This window comes from Thermobia domestica, chromosome 7, assembly GCF_964235325.1.
Source record: "Thermobia domestica chromosome 7, izTheDome1.hap1.1, whole genome shotgun sequence".
In the NCBI taxonomy this organism is placed as follows: Eukaryota; Metazoa; Arthropoda; class Insecta; order Zygentoma; family Lepismatidae; genus Thermobia; species Thermobia domestica.
The window spans coordinates 61,911,007-61,932,230 of NC_137460.1; the positions used below are offsets into that span (position 1 = coordinate 61,911,007).

General features: G+C 32.6%; 1 protein-coding gene across 1 annotated transcript in view; it reads right to left on the bottom strand.

Annotated features, from left to right (window-relative positions):
- Positions 1-373: 373 nt before the first annotated feature.
- LOC145690159 (nose resistant to fluoxetine protein 6-like) overlaps positions 374-21,224 on the bottom strand; it is a 120,381-nt gene continuing 99,530 nt past the window's right edge. Inside the window, exons 10-14 of the mRNA XM_081764770.1 lie at positions 17,614-17,709; positions 14,086-14,215; positions 10,521-10,701; positions 6,739-6,881; positions 374-4,563 (exon numbers count right to left, since the gene is read on the bottom strand). Of these exons, the coding sequence (XP_081620896.1) occupies positions 4,444-4,563; positions 6,739-6,881; positions 10,521-10,701; positions 14,086-14,215; positions 17,614-17,709 (670 nt within the window). The 3' untranslated portion in view covers positions 374-4,443. The remainder of the gene's footprint in view (positions 4,564-6,738; positions 6,882-10,520; positions 10,702-14,085; positions 14,216-17,613; positions 17,710-21,224) is intronic.

Sequence of the window (21,224 nt, forward strand, 5' to 3'; positions counted from 1 at the left end):
GGCATTGAATGAGAAATATTTTTTTAATTATTATGTATTTTTGAGAAATGAGACAAATATCTTTAGCTCAGTAATATCTTCCTCGTCTATCTTATGGTAAGAATGACTAACTCAAATTTTCACTCTTTTAAATGTGATTATACTCGTATAAATTATTATTTTTAAATAACGTTGATAATAGGGAATGAGGTGTAATACAAAATTCCAGTGCGGGAAGCAAACTTATTAAATTTTTAATAGATCGGTTTCCCGAAAAGCTGAAACTTGATAATTTTTTAATTGAGATGAAAATCAGATTTAACTAGTTCCTGCACCAGTATCTACGCAAAAGTATCGTAATTTGTAAATGATACGATAGACAAGAAAGTGTGTGTATATACAATATTTATTTGCACTTCATATGTAGATACAATATGCAATGAAATAATTTATCAAGAGAGGTATTATTACACAAACAGTATACCTTGAAATTGGTTTGCCATCCATGGCAGAAAATAAAATTCAACAGATAAGATAATTATGTAATTTGAAGAAATTACTTTCAACATGGATGTTCATTTTTTCCTACAGAAATTAAAAGACAACAGATGTCACTGTATGAATCCACACATTGTAATTATATTTTATCATAAGACTATTCACCCATTATCTTTACTTTTGCCACACTTTTAACGTGTTAAATAATTATTATATTGAACAAAGTTTAAAGAAGTTTTAAAATTACATTCCCATCTTCTGGAAACAGAAATACTATTTTGTAAAGTGTGAAATAAAAGTATGCACTGTCAAATTTGAATCATGGAAAACATAATTAGGTATTAACTATAGACTACACTAATAAGAAAATAAAACTAAGCAACATCAGAAACTAAGAGACACAAAAAGTCGAAGAAAAGCAAGAAATATACATGTACAAAATTTTACAAAAAAGAAAGGAAAATACAGAAAAGAACAGGAAAAAATTCAGTTAGAAAAGTGTAATAGCAAACAAGAGATTAAGAAATAAAAATTACAAAAAGAGTGAAAATACATAGAGAAATACACTTGGAATGGAAACTACAAAATTAGAAAATAACAAAAAAAAGAAAGAAAAAGAAAATGCTATGAAAAGTTAGAGATTAGAAGTTACAGAGAAACGAAAAGTAAATAAATATATTTATATTTAAAGAAAAGAAAAAAGTACAAGAATAGGAAATTATAATGGATGAAAAAGAAATAGTTGAAGTGAAAAATACGAAAATAAAATTTAAATAGAATTGAAGAAAGAAAAACAAACATAATGGCAGATGAAAATGAAAATAATGAAAAATTAAAATGCACCAACGTATAAAATAAGTACAAACAATACAGGAAATCGATCATTAAAATTATCGGAGAAAAGAGAAAGTACGAGTTTAGAAACAGAAATGTATAGAAGAAAATGAAAGAACATAAACGAGTACTTATGATACAGCAAATACAATAGACGTGAGATTGAAATGAAGAAAGAATGTTGAATAAAAGTAGGAAAGAAACAAACAAATTTAAAGTACAAGAAGTAACTTTTAATAAAGAAGAAAGTGAGAGTGTGAACATTGGAAGCATTAGAAATTATAAAAGAACTAGTTAACAAAACTAATTATAAATGAGATATTTAAAAATAAGAATTATGAAAATAATGAATATGAAAAGAAAGTTAAATAAGAAGATTAATAAAAATGAAATAGACAAAATGGAAAACAAAAACTAAGTATATTAAACAAAAAATGAGTAAGATAGTTTAAGAAAGATAAAAAAATTAATTTAAAACAAAAAAAAAACAGAAACGAAATTTCATTACAAGAAAATAAAAATTATCGACTAAACAAATATTAAATTAAAGAAAACGAAAAAGTAAACAGAAATACACGTGCAAGGTGAAACAATTTAAAGATAACAAAGGTAGAAGATAATAAAAAAAAATTGACAGTATACAGTAAGGAGAAAAATATAGAAACAAAGATGAAAACATAGGGAAATAAGTTGAACAAAAATGGGCTTTTTAGACTAACGAAAGACGAACTAAATTATTCACAAATATAAAACAGAAAACAATATAAAACATAACTAGGAAGGAAAGAAAATAAATGAAAAATTAGAAAATAATTTTAAAATGAAAGCAGACAAAGTGGATTCAAAGAAGATGAACATTTAAAAAAAATTAAATTTACACAATTAGAAATAAGGAAATAGAGAAGGAAACTGAAAGATAATTGATAAAAAAGAAATGAAAGACACAAAATAATAGTAGAAAATGAAATAAGTATATGACGAGCAAAGACAAGAGGAAAGGAAAGTAAAAGAAATAAAATTAATTAAAAAATTAAAGAAGTATAACAGAAAATAGAAGAAAATGAAAATGTTCAATGAAAAATAATAATGGAATCAATATAAGAATTAGGTACGTATAGGAAAATCAAAATCGAAGAAAGGATAAGACGCAAGAAAGGAAATAGTACATACTTGTACAAATAAGTTTCAAAGTAATAGATAAAAATGTCACGAATATAGTTGTTCTATTAATTATAATTTTGAAACCCTTAATAAAAATAGTACTTTTCATTATGAAATATCTTTGAAAATATTTAAATAGTGTGAGCTTGTTTTTACAATTTTCAGAACTTGACAAAAATATATTGTCTAAGTTTGATATTCTTTGAGATCATATTAAGATTCTGCTATTGATTTTTTTGGAGAAAGTACAGCGAACTTAATGAGAGTAATGGATATGACATTTCAAAGAAGTCTTTAAATGGAAAAATATTTGCAAGATTATTTAAAGATGAGACATTTCAATAAATAATACTGCTATATCTACGGAATAATTTATGATAATTATAATTAACTTCAACGACTTTTTCACTGGAATCTTTTTCTCCAACGAATACTACATTTTGTTTCGTAACGTCACTATAATTTTTAAAAAGTTCCCCCCAATATTCAGATTTGTTTCTCTATCTTTTAAAAAACTATGAATTTATTGTACTGCGAGTACATTTCTTAATTTTTTCTTTACATTGAAATAAGAAATATTTTTCTAATGCTTTGTACTATATTCTTATTTATTTTACGTTATTACTTAAATGTTCCTTGACTTGTAAAAAATAGTTTATTGTACATGCAAATTTTATTTAGTGTAAGTACGTGAATCTTACAAATTTCATATAGGTAAGACAAAGTGTACAATAAGAATTTAAAATTATAGTGGCGAAGTGAAAGAAAAACTTCATCAATAATTAATACCAGCAAAAAAATGTAGACAAGTGAAAAATTTAAATACTTAAGCACAGTTGTAGCAAATGAGAACTGTTAAACAACTAATTTAAAGGAAGAGGAAAAGAGGAATATCGAGAAATGGAGATTTTTACTCTCAAACTTTTTTTCTGTTTATGACTAGTAACCAAAGAAATTAAAAGTAAAGTTTACTTTTAAAATAAACATTAGCTTGTCCCTTGTACAGGTATGAAAGTTCTACGATATATCTCAAGGTAATCACAGACTGCATGTTTTTTTCTTTTGATTTACTGATTCAATTATAACATTCTTTTTCAGCACCGAGGCTAGAATAAGAAGGCTTTCTATTGCGTTAAAACGGACTCCGAACCATTTGATTTCTATCCGAGGCAATAATTCCCACCGGGACGATGTGCTTAGAAACCATATAAATTAATCACTTGGACACAAAGACGCACAAATATAGCGCCAAGGAAAATAATATGGTGCTTAAAAAGATGAGAAAACTGTAGGATAAAGATAGCCATATATATATGAATTCCAAAATAGATGTTAGTTCACAAATATGCGTACGCGATGCAAATAATTTAATGAGCTCCTCTAATATGGATGGGATGCGTCATACGCATAGAAGACGTACGTCGCTCACAAAAACTCTTAGTTGGAAATCACTGGTGAAAATACGAAGGTATTTTACTATTATCTCTCAGTAAAGTGAATTATAATACCGTATTTCTATTATGTTGGTTTGACAGAAAACAGGATTATGTCACAGGTTTTTGTTTCTACGGCGGTTAACCTTCAGTTTTACTTTAACAATAGTATTAGTTAAACTTGTAAAGTGAGGAATATTTAAGTAATAATGTAAAATTATTTAGATAAATCTATTACGTAAAAAAATAAAAAATCGAATCATTACTACAGCACAATCTCAAATAATAATCAAAACTTGCAGCTGTGTATATATATTATATTATCCATCTATTATTATGTATGTAGGTATGTAATATCATTACTTCTAGTTTTGCACATGAGTATTCCTCTGGTTGTGTTGTTGACTGAGATAAATACATGCGTTCCTAGCGACTTGATACGATGTCACACATCGATCATCTCTATGCAGACACTTACAGGTATAATTAGTCTTCTTAATTGCAAATAGATTATTTACAGCACTTTTTTATTCTTTTTCTAACGCTTTCTTTTGTCAAAAATTATTTTCAACAATCCGAGTACTGGCATTTCATAAACAAGGCATACAACAATAGCCAGTAAATATGACGCCACTACACTTCCCAGGCTTATGACTCCCTGCAAAATAAAAAAAAAAAGATATAAATTTTATATTTTGCAATCTTGTATATTTCTCTTTCAATATAATTAGACTATACATGTACAAGGAGGTGAAATCTGTGGAAATTCGGAGGAAACAAGGGAATATTACGATGGCAGTAGAAAATAAGAATAAGAAGGTAGGCAGTGAGAGAAGTGAAGACTTAGAAAGACGGAAAGAATATGTTGAGGACTTATTTAAAATTAGGAATAGACTAGTGGCCTACATGTTGAAGTCGAGAACGAAGTAGGAGAGGATGATAAATGGTTTAATATTCTTCGGGATGAGTTTGAAAAAGTTATATCCGAGATTAGGAATGAAAATGCAACCAGGATAGATAATATACAAATCGAATTAATTAAGAATATGGGAGACAAGGACAAGAAAGAATTGTACCGACTCTGCAATAAAATATATCAAACAGAAGAGAGGCCAAAAGATTTCCTGACTACGATCATCATAATACCGATGGCAAAGAAAGCGAACCCAGAGAGATATCAGGTTTACAGGACTCTCTTGTATCTCATGCAGCAAAAATGTTGCTTCGAATTCTGAACAAAAGGTTTATGGAAGAATAAATGAAAAATTTGAGAAGGAATAGTTTGGGTCAGGACATGGAAAGGCACAAGAGATGTAATTGGATTTTAAAGGGTGATCGGTGAAAGGTTTATAGAAAAAGGGAAACAGGTGTGCGCGGTATTTATTGATCTAGAAAAGGCTTTTGACCGCGTGAATTGGGAATTATTGTTTGGAAGTTCTAAAGAAGGTTGGGTTGGAATGAAAAGATCTGAGACTCACGTACATGAACCAACAAATAAGTGTTAAAATAGAGGAGAAAATGACAGAGGAGAGTACAATTGGAAGGGGAGTTCGATAGGAATGCTGTCTCTCACCAACATGATTTAATATCTATCTAGAAGAGACAGTTAAAAAGAACCTACAAAATGAAGAAGGCTATTCAGTAGGAAATAGAATGATTAGATGTATACGATTTGCAGATGATATGGCGCTTGTTGCAGAATCTGAAGAGAAAATCAATAAGATATTAGAAAACTTTAGGAACGGCTGTGAAGAATATGGGATAAAAATAAATGTTAGAAAGACAAAAGCCATGGTGATTGGAAAGAAGTGATCGGTGTCAAATATAGAAGTAGGAGGGAAGAAAATAGAACAGCTGACTAGTTATCGATACCTGGGTAATATTATTAGTAATGATATTAAATGCAACGTGAAATAAAAGCAAGAATAGGAATGGGAAAATAAGCTTTTAGGAGGAAGAAAATACTATTTTGTGGGACTTTGAGTAAAATGTTGAGAAAAAGACACATAAAATGCTTCGTGTGGAGTATTGTGCTGTATGGGCCAGAAACATGGACATTACGCAAAAATGATTAAAAACAACTGGAAGCTTTCGAAATGTGGGTGTGAAGAAGAATGGAGAGAATTAACTGGGTCGAGGGGAAAACTAATGAGAGGACCTTAAAAATGGTGGGGTAAGAAAGAACAATTTATACATTACCAAGAAGAGAAAGAGAAACTGGTTGGGACGTTGACTAAGAAGAAACTATACCATGAGAGATCTCTCAGAGGGTATGGTGGCAGGAAAGAGAGGGGAAAGGCGAAGGAGTCTAAAATTGATGTGAGATATCAAAACAGAAAAATCGTATGGGAAGACGAAAAGATTAGCGGAAGACCGTGGAAAATAAAAGCTTCTCAGTTGCAGCAAGTGACCTGCCAATAATGGTATAATATATATGATAATGATTATCAACATCATTTGTCCAACCTACACAAAAACCTCACATAACTTTAAAATCGGGTTATTATACTCATTTGTAAAGCAAACATAATAAATAACCTCTCTCAGAGCAAATAACTTTATACATACCATCCGTACTTTTCTAATTGATCAAAACCTTTTAATCGTTTATAGCTCTCCTCTGTGATTCGATAAACCCTCTCTTTCGGTCGGTATAAAAGTTTAGCCTTCGTCATCGGTAGAACAATGCATGTAAGCGAGCCTAATTCATCGCCAAATCAAGAATGAACATCTTTACAAAATATTCCAATGAAGAATATCATTTGGAGTTGAATCTAAACGAGACACGTTAAAATAGTTCAATGTAACGTAAAATGTAGTTTACTATACTTACAAGCATTCCCATGGACATGTGAATTGGTCCATCTCGTTGACTAGCCATCATCCTGATAATCAGTGGATGGAAGAGGTAGTTGGCGTAAGTCAATCTGCTAAGTGGATAAAGATACTTCCACGTCAGAACTGTGTTAAAGAAGCCTAGGAATTGAAAGAAGATAATATTAAAATTAAAGTATTTTCCATAAAATTTAATATAAGTGAAAGTGGCTGATTCATGTAATTTTTGATATTGTAAATATAATATATTGTAGTTTTGAGGTTGAATTAAGTATATTTAAGAATTATTCTATAAATGTAATCCAGATTGGTAATGTGTAAATCACCATTAGTAATTTTAAAAAAAAGAAAAGAATTGTGTGATGCATAATGGTAATGCGAATTTTATCGGAGAGAGATGTGAAATTTAGACTTTCTTTAAATATATGTCAATCATGGTCAATCAAATGCCCAGTACATGTTTGTTGTACTGGACATTTGCGATACAACGATAAAACTTGTTTTCCTGGTTCATTTGCGGTAATGTTCAAAACTCTCCCTTAATTAGGTGAACATTTGTCGTTCGCAGCGTAGAATATGTGCCTAAAGCATGAAGGTGGCTTCCACGCATATTCAAGATTATTTACTCAAATAGTAGACCACATTGGAAATATTAATAAATCCTATGTCGTATTCCAGCGACATTAAGAACATTAATAAAGTAATGGGTGGCGAACTGTTTGAAATGGATCACTGGTAAGATAATTAGTTACCCAAGTGTCATCCATCAACTCACAACAGAGTCACACTGTTTGAATGGTGATATTTTTGGAAGTCAAACATACGAGGATGAAGATTCAATTTTCTTTTTTCTTTTTTTTAAAGAAATATTATAAAGGAGAGAAAACTTATAGTGTTGGGCAAATCTTATGTTAGTCTAGAACGATTGCTGGTTTGGACCTCGTTTCTACCAGTAATTCGAAAGAATTGTCCAATGGTGAAACTGTAATTACGTAATTTATTGTTTGAATTGGTTTGAATCACGAAAGGTTTAAGAGCAAGCTATCTGGCACTGAGCAAAGAATTGCTATCGTTGTTAGTTCTTCATTCAGTCAAAGAGGCCAAGTTTCCAACGAAAGGAAGGAAGTCTGTAGGTAAAGCTTTAAGTAATCTGATAATAGGTGAGTTGCTACTTTGATTTCTATTTTAAAGTAGTTGTGTTTCGTTAACAGTGTGGATTTGGTGCGGTTGTGTGTAGTTTTGTCTCCAAAAGGGATTAAACTCGCGGACCTTTGCATTTCACTAGTAAGAAGATTCCTCCCTGATTTAAGTGGCGATTCTCATTTTCTAAATTTTGTCGGAAACATCGGATTGATACTTGAACCATTTCCGGATCCAATATTTCCATTAATTAATTTATGTATTTTATTTGCAGCTATTTGGCTATATATTTAAACGGATACGAAATTAACCATTTTTCTCAAAATAAGAATATTTTCTCGATTTTTTCTCAAAAGTTGTCAACAGGGTTAAAATTAGCTATTTTGAACAAGAACAATTTAGTTTATCAATTTTTGAATTAATATCGATCGGAGATTGTTTAAAATATTGTCAGAAAACTGATTTAGTAAACTTTTCAATATTTAAAAATTCATGAATGTGATTCGATTTGAGTAGTTGAGTTTCATAGAAATGAACAAGAGATTTAATACTTTCTAAAATTCAAGATTTAGTAAGATTATTAACTGCTAACTATTGCTTCTTTCAACAATATATTTATAATTTGAAATTTGAAGAATATTTGCTACTGAAACTAAAGTTAAAGTTGATTGTTTGGAAAATTAGTCAGATTTACTGACGGGGAAAATAGTTGTTCCGATAGTTATTTACTTCACGTTTGAACTTAGTATATATGTACTATCCTAACGATTTAGCACATATACACCTCCCTCGTTTGTCAATAAAATTGTTATATTTCAAACTAAAACATTGTGTTGGTGTTTATTCTGTTTATGTTTGATGTGTTTGCCTTTGCCTTGGAAAGAGAAATATTGGATCTGTGATTTCTGCCTGTACTTTCGAAGTAGTTTTCGCGATACGGCTCGACCCCGCTCTCCCAAGCACTCTCTGCCAGGCTTTGTTATCTGAGCCCAGGTTGACAGTTTTTTTTTTTATTTTTAATTTTTCTAACAAACTCTCGATTTGGTTTCGATTAGGCGAAGTTAGGCGGAAGGGGGCGTTACATAGTACAACCTGTGTCATGGTTGAAAATAATGAATGCGATGAAGAGAGAGGTATTTGGTCATGTTGTTCAGAACTGTGTGAGGGATGCTTATAGTTTTTTTTTTTTTTTCAGATACCTAAACAGTAAGAAGATAAACAAAAGGTTAAAAACAAGGTGTGGATATTGAAAATGAATACGGTATTCATTATTACTTACATGTAATATCATAGTTGAGACTATATACTTCTCCTGAACTGGACGCCCGAAAGTATCTTCCCTCTGTTTGGCAAATCAGAAGTTATTTGGAACAGTACCGCAAAATGACCCAGTACTATAAAAAATGCCGATAACGCAAGTACCGCAAATGTCTCAGTATCGTAACTGTGGATACCTTAAGTATCACACTTCCTGAAATCAGTGTTGGTAGCTTTCCGCAAGAAAATTTCCTTCAACTGACTCAAAATTTTCCCTGTTTTATATCAAATATTCCCTAGTTTGTTGAGTGTCCAATTTCTATGACAAAAGTTACGTTGTAAGATTAGTTTAGTTATATTAAAGGAAGTGCCAACTACATTTGTTTTATTCATTTGCTTTCTGCTTCAATTTCCAACTTTTATTTTTATTTTATTTTTACAAAAAAAACATACAAATACACTCAGCCAATAATGTATGCAAATTATTCTACTTTGAACACACATACACAAAAACTAATGCTATTGTATTGGTTTATTTCTGAAGAACAAAGAAAAGTCTAAGCATTTATATTGACAGAATTTTCCAGGATTTTCAAGTTTTATCGAAAAATTCCCTTTTTTGCTAAATTTACCTACGAAATTTCCCTAGATTAGGGAAAATTCTCTCAAGCTACGAACACTACCTGAAATACGAGTTGCACATTATAAAAGAATAAAACTTGTGTGTTGAAAGTTGATAGGGCAACAACGTCACAATTTGTCTGTTGAAAATTCATTATTTGTGTTGCTAACGTTTATTTTTATAAGAGGAAGAGTTGATAAAGTTCTTCTGTTTCTTCTAATTCTTTTTTTGCCATCTAAATTTTATCAAATGTATCTTATTAATGTTCTATATTTTTTAATGTTCTTCTGCCTTTGGAGGCTCGAAATAAACAAACACAAACTTCCATATCACATGGATAGTGATCAATGATACTGAAACAGTAACTCGCTATAGCACAACGCAACATCTTAAAGAATAACCAGCTAATTATATTTATAATAACTGAACATAAGCGTATTTAACAAAGCTATGATAATATATAATCCTCTCCTAAATGGTTCTAATGTGAGACATGTAGGTACGGGTGAAAACAAACAATTGCAGTCCTTGTCAGTTTATTCTAGTTGTTATTCACAATTGTAAATAGAAAAATATTAACATTACCATTCATGTTTACTGATCATATATACATATATATATATATATATATATATATATATATATATATATATATATATATATATATATATATATATATATATATATATATATATATATATATATATATATATATATATATATATATATATATATATATATATATGTCTAGTTGTAGTTACCTCCATATCCTGCACAGCAACTTATGATCGCCCACGATACTCCGAAACACCAAACAGATCTGCTAAATCCAACGAACAGAATTGAAGTTATTCGATTTAGTCCTGAAGGCATATTATTTGGACCAAAAACAAGACTGAAGCACATAAGAAGTGTTGCCAGCCATCCACATACAGCAACAAACTGAAATTAATAATCAAAGTAGAAATGCATGTTATTGTAAGAATTAATATTATACATAGATAGGATAAAAAAAATGTAGTGGCAATACTTCTTACTTAGGATGGTTGTGTCTCAGCATTACAAAATTTCAGTAGATGATAAGGGAACTCGCGAGGTGAAGAACTGTGGCGAGTGGTAGCTACTCTGTGTTGTTCAGTTGAAAAGCAGCAGTACCGTAAAGTAAAGGAGGAAAGTGGAAACGCTATAATAATACTGTAATGTACCACGTGCTTGGGTTTACAAACACCGGACATGGTTTTAGTGTTTACAAATATTTTATACGTGTTTCTATTTATAAACAACAATAGCGTGCACCTTAGTACAAAGTATTACAGCTACAGACGACGGAGACAACGGCGACACCACCAGTCACATGACAGCGAGGAAACAGCAGCACCACCGTTCACCTGGAGTGCATATATAATCGAAAAATTCCATGGACAGCTACCAGTCTGCCTCCTTTAGCTTGCCCAGAGCTCTAGGAGATGCCCAATTCAAAGCCTCTAGTTTGCTTCTGAATTCTAGGCTTTTCCTTTTCTCCCGTTTAGCTTGCTTCGGAGCTCTGTCGGGATTCCTAACTTCAGTCACTTGCTTCGGAGTTCTGTGACTTTCAAACCCCTTTTCTGCTTGCTTCGGAGCATTGGGGATTCTTAATCCACTGCACCTAGTTTGCTGCGGAGATCGTGGTAATCCTACTCTAGGCTATTTGGGCCTTGAATCACATTTCTTTACTTTGAATGAAAAATTACATTACTGTTCTATTCTTGTAGAATATTGTTTATAACATTTTTTTATATAACAAAACCGGTAGTAAGAATCAACTGCAAATTATAATTTACTCAATAGTACTGCAGAACTTGGTCAATAGTACTGCAAAAATTCTGAAATGTTTATCATTAATTCACTGATGTTTAAGCTATAGAGTGTCACTTGTTTCACCTTCCTATCTCTTCTCGTTCCACAGTAATGGAGCCATTCATGGCATCCAGTGGTGACGACCGGTTGGAACAGCGGGTTGTCATTGAATATCCGATTGCGGAAGGTTGTGCCCCTGCGAAGAGTCGTGGATACCTCATTACGACCCGGAAACGAAACGTCAGTTGATGGGGTACCACCACACATCTTCTCCTCCGCCAAAGAAAAAAAAATCAAAGTTGTCCCATCTGCTGGAAAGTGTTTGTTGACATTCTGCCTCAACCTGCCTATGGTCCGGATCTTGCGTCCGGCAATTTTTGGCTCTTCTCCAAACTTAAGGATCCTCTTAAGGGTGTAACGTGCCTTAGGTATGGCTCCGTCGTGGGCCACCGGCCGTTAATGACCAGGACAAATATCTATAAAGGGAAACATGCCCTACAATAATTATTGTTAAATGAGGGAAATTAGGCGAGATCCTCCTAGTGCAAATGTTAACTATATGTTCTATAATAATTCCCATCTATAGGATTTCTGCGTATTTCAACTTAGCAAAAAAAAAAAAAAAAAAAAAAAAAAACCATGATATAAATAATCAGAAAGATGCCATTAGGATATTGAAATAAAAGGTTATATATATGTGAATTGAAAACTTTATAACAATAATTCAATCAAGCAATCTCTACTTTCAATGGATTTGAACAAGAATAGTAGTTTCTACATATGTAAATTTATATCCTGATATATATATTTTTATACTGGATGAAACTGTTTTTACTGTAAGTATATTTAAGGAGTCTAATAGAGTAGCAGCATCTACCCTACCACAATTCCATATCATTAATTTTCTAAAAAAAAAAAAAATATTCAAAATTGTTTTAATAACACACCGTTCTATAATTCAAATAGATATAAAATATATTTAGTCCTAATTAATGTAATACCTTAAATCAGAGAATATAACAAATTAGTATAACAACTCACTCATTTACAAAAGTGATATCTTATTCCATTCACTCTCAATTTAAGTAAGTGGGTGTCACAGTACAGAACTTTTCATCCACACAATATCACCAAACCGAAATAACACTATTCAGAAATTAGATACCAATACTTTAGAAATATCCGAATATAGATTTCTTTTTTAGGAATAAACGGTAAAATTCACTAATTCTGAAAACCCGTAATATATATATATAATAACCTTATACACAGTTGAATATAGTAGAACAGATAGTGCCCACTTGCACAGTAGCAATCGAATGGCTAAGCCATCCTCTTCAAGCACCGTCGTAGGTACGTAATTCGCCACTTTCCGCCAGAGGCGCTAAAAAAATTACATCTTTATTTCGGGTTGCATACTCGTCAGGCAATACACTCCAAGACTTTTTTTTTTTTTTAAGTGTGGATAAACTTTCCGCACGTAACACACATCGCCCACTCAGCGATAAAAAGTTGGCACAACTTTTTATAACAAATTTTATAACATGTAATTACCCTTTTTTTTATTATGAATAGAATTTAATTTATCGTTAGTCCTTGTCAGTAACAAGGGTCCGCACGTAACAAGGGTCAACGCTACAGTTTTGATGAGGAGGTCGAAGCAGCACTTCGGCAAAGGCGTCGCCCGTTGCCATCACAATTCTTCGCCGACGGCATGAAAAACCTTGTTGTGTTGCCTGTAATAGGGACTATGTTGAAAATTGATGCCACCATTTATAGCTGACATTTCAAACTTTCTACTGATACCTGTATCGGTGCTATCTGTCAAACACACATAAAGGTATCACCTTGGAGGCTTTATTTTCTGAATTACCCTCGTATGTGTTTTACATCTCAGACTTAAGGGAGACAATTGATTCCCCCCCTTGCAGCTCCAAAGGACGCCTCGAGTTCATATACGAGTAGCTCAATCAAGCGTAACTGATTAATGAGCTTAGTCCATTAACCAAGAAGAATACAAAATCAAAGGTTAAATAATTTAATTATAAAAATAAAATCCTTAATTTTCAACGAAATGTCGTATATTTATTTGAATTTTCCTTCAGAAACGAACTACTAAAAGTCGAAATTGAACACGCCAACAAATGTACTGATTATGTTGGAAGGACTAGACGGTTGTTTCTTAGTTTCAATAATCAAATTCACGAGGAAATGATTATTGATTACAGAGGTGGATCTTGAGGGAAGTCACAATCGGTAAAAATAATGTTTAATTGGTACAAGGTAAAGGAATAACTGCACATTTTAAAGTACTTAAAGTAAATACGTATTTTAAGTACTTATTTCTCTCCTTAGGCTGTGGCGATAAAATGATAATTTTTACCAATGTGACTTCCCTCACAATTGCTAGATTTATTTTATACATATTCTACATATGGATGAGAGTTAAACCCTTTCAATTAAAAAAATCGTAGCATTATAGATACTTACTTTGTTAATTTTCAACTTTCCTTTTGTCTTGAATAATATCCATCCGACTACTAAACCAATAAGGTAAGGACCTATTCTTGTCCATGGCTTCACAAACAGCAAATCGTAATTCCCTATTTGGTCATCTTGTCTATTTATCGCAACAAAAATCAAACAAACTTATATTAAATTATTACATAGACTATTTCATTAAAGTAAACAAAGTATTCTATCTTTTAAGTAATATATTAAAAAATAGTATCAATAAAACCTTTTAAAATGCTATATCATAACAAGGTTTAAATTGTTAGAAATCAACGCAATATACAAAGTTGATTTTCAAGTAAATATTACAAACTTCACCTTTAAAAAAAGTGCTTTATTACTAAATTTCAGTGGTTTGACATTAAAGAAAATATTTATTTCTTTGCTTAATATGTGATACTTTGATTAATTTTCTTTTTATTGAAGTTTAACTAAAGCATGATACTTAGTTAAACTGATCTGTTGGTTAATGTTTGTCTAAAATGTAATTCTTTAATTTTATTTGATTAATATTTGACTAAAACTTAATATTTAAACTGGTCTTTTGATTAATGTTTGTAGAAATGTAATTCTTTGATTTTATATGATTAATATTTGACTAAAACTTAATATTTAAACTGGTATTTTGGTTAATGTTTGTCTAAAATGTGATACTTTAATTTCATATGATTAACATTTGACTAAAACTTAATATTTAAACTGGTCGTTGGGTTAATATTTGTCTAAAATATAATACTTTAATTTTATATGATTAATATTTGTTCAAAACTTAATATTTAAACTGGTCTTTTGATTAATGTTTGTAGAAATGTAATTCTTTGATTTTATATGATTAATATTTGACTAAAACTTAATATTTAAACTGGTATTTTGGTTAATGTTTGTCTAAAATGTAACACTTTAATTTTATATCATTAATAACGTTTTAACTACAACTTAATATTTAAACTGGTATTTTGGTTAATGTTTGTCAAAAATGTAATACTTTGATTTTATATGGTTAATATTTGAATAAAACTTAATATTTAAACTGGTCTTTTGATTAATACTTATACTTAATGTTTAAACTTATATTTTGGTTAATATTTGTCTGAAATGCAATACTTTGATTTTATATGAATTACACTTGACTTAAACTGATCTTTTAGTTAATGTGTACAAGATGTGATCCTTTAGTTTATTTTATTTGATTAATATTTGGCTTAAACGTGACATCCGAACCTATCTTTTCGCTAAAACGTGATATACGATACTTATCTTTTGGCTAAAATGTGATATCCAAACTTATCTTTTTTGCTAAAACGTGATATACGAACTTATCTTTTGATTAATACTTATCTAAAATGTGATACATTGATTGATTTTACTTGAAAAATATTTGACAAAAAACTTTATATTTAAACAAATCTTTTTGTTAATATTTTTTCAAAAATATTGCTCTTTGTTTTTCTTTTTTAGATACGTTTATTTTTTGCTATTTCGTTCTTTATTTGATTTTTCTCAAACGAAACTAAATAATCAATCACAAAGAATATTTTAATTGCATGCAATCGATTAAACTCATTCGATCTGAACTAAATTTGGCATGGATGGTGGTATACTTTGATAAGCCTAATGTGCTTATTAAGTACTATGGTGTATAGAACTTTGGCTTCCCACTTACTGGGCTTTCAATGTTGGGATTTGGACTTACTCAAAGTTTTACATAAAAAGAAGTCTATAATTGCAATTTAGAACAAAATACATGGGACAAACATGTTAATCATACATACGAGGAATAAAAAATTAAGTGATAAGACAGTTGTGTTGTAATTGCAATCTGTATACTAAAAATTTACCAAAGAAAAACTCGATTAAGGACGAAGTTTTTACCCTATAAGGAAACTTACTAGTAAAAGAAATAACTTCACGTATTAATTTTAATATCTTAGTAATGATTAAAGTATCTCCATAAATACCAAGCACCATGTTATAACTTTAAAATGTTTATATAATGAAGCACAGTATATACATTAAAAATATTGAAATTTTTCCTGGATATTTTACAAGATAAGCAAACTAATAACTATATAGTGCAAGGGTTAGTCTTAAGTCTTGTAATATTCTTGTACACAACTTATCTGTATTTATTACAGTACAATAGAGGGATGGTAACATTCAAAATCTAGCCTACGTATTGGATTGTCTACACCCACTTTCCTGCCAATTCCGGGACTCCATGTCGATACCACATCTTGTTTTTAGAGGAAATCAGTTACTGAAATTTACACCTTCTTCAAGTTGGTGAAGCAGCGTGATTTCAGAAAATGTACCATGAACCAAAACAGGTAGTAAACCGAAGGGGCAATATCAGTTTGATGCCATCAAATCTCTGCATTTTTTGTTGTGTTATTCAAGCCGTTTGTGTTTTACGTTATCCTATTGCAGCATGCAGCGCTTTCGATTCAGCAATGCAGGGTTTTTTTTTTTTTTTTTTTTGTTTAGTGCAACATACATACGCTTCAGTTGTTTGGAATAAAGATCTGCATTAACGGTATGACAGTTAGGAACGATGTCTGAGTAAATTACCCCTTCGTAGCTCCAAAACACACATATAACATGACTCTTATGCTCGAAATGGCCATGCTTGACGACGGGTTCTGGAAATTTACTCTTACTCAATCACTGTATTCGCACTTCGGATGTCACGGAAACACATACGTTTCGTTTATAAGACAATCCGTTTCAGGAAATGTACATCATATGGATTTTGGTGCAGTTGTCGGCATATATTCCCGACTGAGCTGCAGTCAACTAGTCAACTCATGTTGCAATTCCTGATGGTTTTCCCGAGTTCGAGAGAGTAATCCCCTACAGTGGATTGGGACATTCTAAGTTAGCTCGGCAATCGTCGTGTGCTGGTGAACGGATTTTCCTGATTGGTATATCGTATGATCTCATAATCTGTCTCCCTGGAGCTGCACGAAATTCCTAGAACCAACAAGTTGCTGTGTTACGGTTCACTGCACATTCCCGATTCGCATGGCAAATGTTTTGGGTTTCTGTCGCAGAGTTATGCCCAAGTTCAAACTCAAACAGCAACAGTTCACGTATTAGACGTTGTTGAGCATTCATCGTTATTCCTCTAAAAAACTGATTCAAGAAACTAACAGAGTAGCGGCCTCCATTTTATATAGTCCGCTTGCTATATATCATCTCTTGGGTCAGCTTGAAGTTGTACTTACGGTCGATCATGACCATACACCCGTCTGCTATTTGGGTCGTGGAAATATTGCAAGACTTATGATTTATTCTTGTATTTTTTTTTTAGTAATAGAAATACATATACACAAGGAAATCATGTACAAACAACTGCATATAGACTCATAGAAGATACGAAGAAAAACTTGAGAATCATAATTTTTAAAAATCGTGTTAGAAAGAAATATTATATACTTCATTGAGAGAAAATATAATTTTAAAATATTATTTTTATGAGATAGGTCACATATTGACATACAATACCTGGCACTTAAATTGTAGGCGTAAACAATGTAACACGTGACAGCCCACGAACTGAATAGAAGAAGTAATAGTAATGATGCCGCCACACGAAGAAAACTAAAAAAAGAAAGAAACAGAAATAAAGAATACATATATAGCTACTAAACAATATATTCCATCACATGAAATTGCTAAAGAGCAAGTTACTAAGAGCTATACATTCAAACAAAAAATTTGTCACCAAGCACTCTACTATGTTTAGTTCTGCAAGGTAATGGATAAATAACCTTTAAGACGAACCGCATTTTTGTTTCATTAAAAGTTTATGCTTCAAAATACTTAATTTCTGTTTTTTATTAAACTGGCTCCTTTATGTTACTCCATCAAATAGTTTTAAATTATTTCATCAAAATTGTATTTGTTATTCACGAAAATATGTGGACTTGTGTTAAATTCCTTCAACATTTTTTTGAGTGCCTTTAAAAAAAATATTAACTTAAGGTCAACGTTAAATGAAATAACGATATGCGTATTGCCGACGCAGTACGCTATCATATGCCATAAAGATAACGAAGAAAGTTCTGTCGCTTTTTCACTCACTACCTTCGAACATCAATATGTCATATAAGATGTACCTGGAAGATCAAAAATAATCCTCATCAGTATCGACGACCTTCTGCCAATGTTCTGGAACGCCATGGATTCCACCGCGGTAGAAGTTGGTGGACCTTGAAGCGAAGAAGGTATCAAGTGCATTTTACACCTCTACTAGGGATTTGACTGACGTACTCTAAAGTGATTGTCCAAGGAATGGAACAGATGACAATCGGACCGCGCAATATCTGGGAAGTATTGCGGATGCAATATTGTTTCATATCTAAGGCGTAGATGGTGTCCCGGGTCATCCTACCCACATGGGGCTTAGCGTTGTCCTGTAACAGGAAGACCCCTTTGCGATTCAGAAGTGCTGCTCCAGAGTTTTCATCTTTCCTTGAACACGGATCAACTGCAGACGGTACACAGTTATATTGATGCTCTGACGAGCTGATAGAAGTTCCCGGGGCACGATGCCGCGAGCAATCCACCAAACACACGGGAGGACTTTCTTCTGGTGCAGTGGTGATTTTGGCTGTTTTGGAACCGGTTCTTGGGATGCTAACCAATGATGACGGCGCCGTGGAGCTTCGTACATGACCCACTTCTCATCACATTTCAACACCCTGTCCACAAATGACTCCTTCCTAAGAAGAGACAGCAAAAAGACACAGATGTCTACTCGCGTTGCCTCCTGGCCCGGAGTCAAATCATATGGGACCCATCTGTGACTTAACAAGTATAAGGACGATGACGAAACATTCGAAGACGCACCACGTGCCAGAAACCAACACATGTACAAAATGAAGATATTCAGGCAGCAATTGAGCCGAACAGTGGCCAGATATGTGAGGAACTAAGAATACAATTCAGTGTGAGTGGAGAAGCCACTCGGCAGCATCTCTATTAACTTGGGGAGACTACAAGTTGGGCCGATGGGTCCCATATGATTTGACTCCGGACCAGAAGGCAACGCGAGCAGACATCTGTGTCTCTTTGCTGTCTCGTCTGAGGAAAGGACCATTTCTGGACAGGGTGTTGAAATATGATGAGAAGTGGGTCCACTATGAAGTTTCACGGCGCCGTCATCATTGGTTAGCATCCCATGAACTAGTTCTAAAACAGCCAAAACCAGCACTGCACCGGAAGAAAGTCCTCCTGTGTGTTCGGTAAACTGCTCGCGGCATCATGCATCGGAAACTGCTACCAGCTGGTCAGAGCATCAATGCAACTGTGTACTGTAAACAGTTGAGCCGTGTACAAGAAAAACTCAAAACTCTGGAGCCAGCACTTCTGAATCGCAAAGAGATCCTCCTGTTACAGGACAATGCTACTAAGCTCCACTACCTAGAATGATCCAGGACACCATTATACGCTTTGGATGAGAAACATTATTGCATCCATCATACTTCCCGGACATTGTACCGTCCGATTATCACCTGTTCCATTCCTTGAACAATCACCTTAGAAAACGCCAGTTCAAATCCCTAGTAGAGGTGCAAAATGCACTTGATACCCTCTTCGCTTCACGACCCGCCAGGTTCTACCGCGGTGGAATCCATGGCGTTCCAGAACGTTGGCAGAAGATCGTCGATGCTGATGGGGACTAGTTTTGATTTTCTAAGTACGTGTTATATGACATATTGATGTTCGAAGGTGGTGGGTGAAAAAGCGACAGAAGTTACATTGGTTACCTTTATAATAAGTTAGAAGAAAATTATTTCTAGTATCAAAGTTCGTTCTCATTAGTTTATGCTGAGCTGGTTGTGAGGTGAATTGATACTTTACTTTCTTGTTTTTCTTATTCTTGATCATGTCATTCTTGTGAGCTAAATTTGCAACTAAAATTTTTCGATTTTTGTGAATGATAAAAATAACTTAAGCGAAACACTGGTGAACTAATTTTCTGAGCTCTTTGCTGTTTGCTTTGTCAGCAAACTGGGTTTTATTTTTTACTAACTGAAATACTTGTTTTTGCAGTACTGGAAGGATAATACTGGGAGGATAAGATTTATGCACTATATAATATTTGAAGGAAAAGAAATGAGCGCAATAAATAAATAAATAAATTATGTGAAACGATTCCGCTTTGGCTATGCTCAGACCTGACGGCTGAAATAGTCAGGTGGTCTAACACAGGTTAGCTGGGAAAGAACAAGATTTACCAAACACATTTAGAATATACTTGTTTCTCATATAATTTCAGTGTTCATCCAATCATAGTGAAGTTTCTTTTTTATTCTCTGTAGTCTATTTGGCAGAACCAGGCGAATAAAACTTAGAAAAAATTCATCTCAAATTGAGCGGCTCTGGGCAAGCACGTAGCCAGGATTTCGCAATAGGGGCGGTCCGTGACGAAATACTGTAGTTATCACATCAGGGCTTCGATCATTCTAAACTATTTTATTGGCAACATATATTCGTTCGTTTAGCCAGGATTTCGTAACGGGGGGGGGGCGTGATATGAAATACTGTGGTTACACACCAGAGGATCGATCAATCTAAACTATTTTACTGGCAACATATTAATATTGGTTTGTTAGGCCACTAAAATGAGGATATGTTAGTAAGTATATTAATAAAAAGACTATGAAAAAATCTTGAGTAAAAGAATATAAAGAAGTATTGAAAAAGATATAAGCTTCCGAGGTCATTCGAATTCGGTTCTTCTTGTCTTCTTTCTTCTTTTTCTCATCTTCGTTTAATACCGTGAAGGATAGCAACGAGATATATTTCGGCAGTAAAGACATCCTATAAAATGGATTAGTGTTGCCGCGAAATTCAAAATGGCTCATATTATTGGTGATTCTGGTCATTTCATAAGTTCTACCTGAGAGTCTATCTGATCGAACTGGTTTATCGATCGTAATTTGTAGTCCACAGGATTAGCATGGAGTTAGATGGATCCGGAATGTTCCGTTACAATAATATGTATTTTCAACTTGACCCCTCCCCGTTTTCTGTACACAAAGATACTCATAAGAAAGAGTAATAGAACGCTTGCTGTAGCTTTATATTTTTACGCTGATTCATCTTTT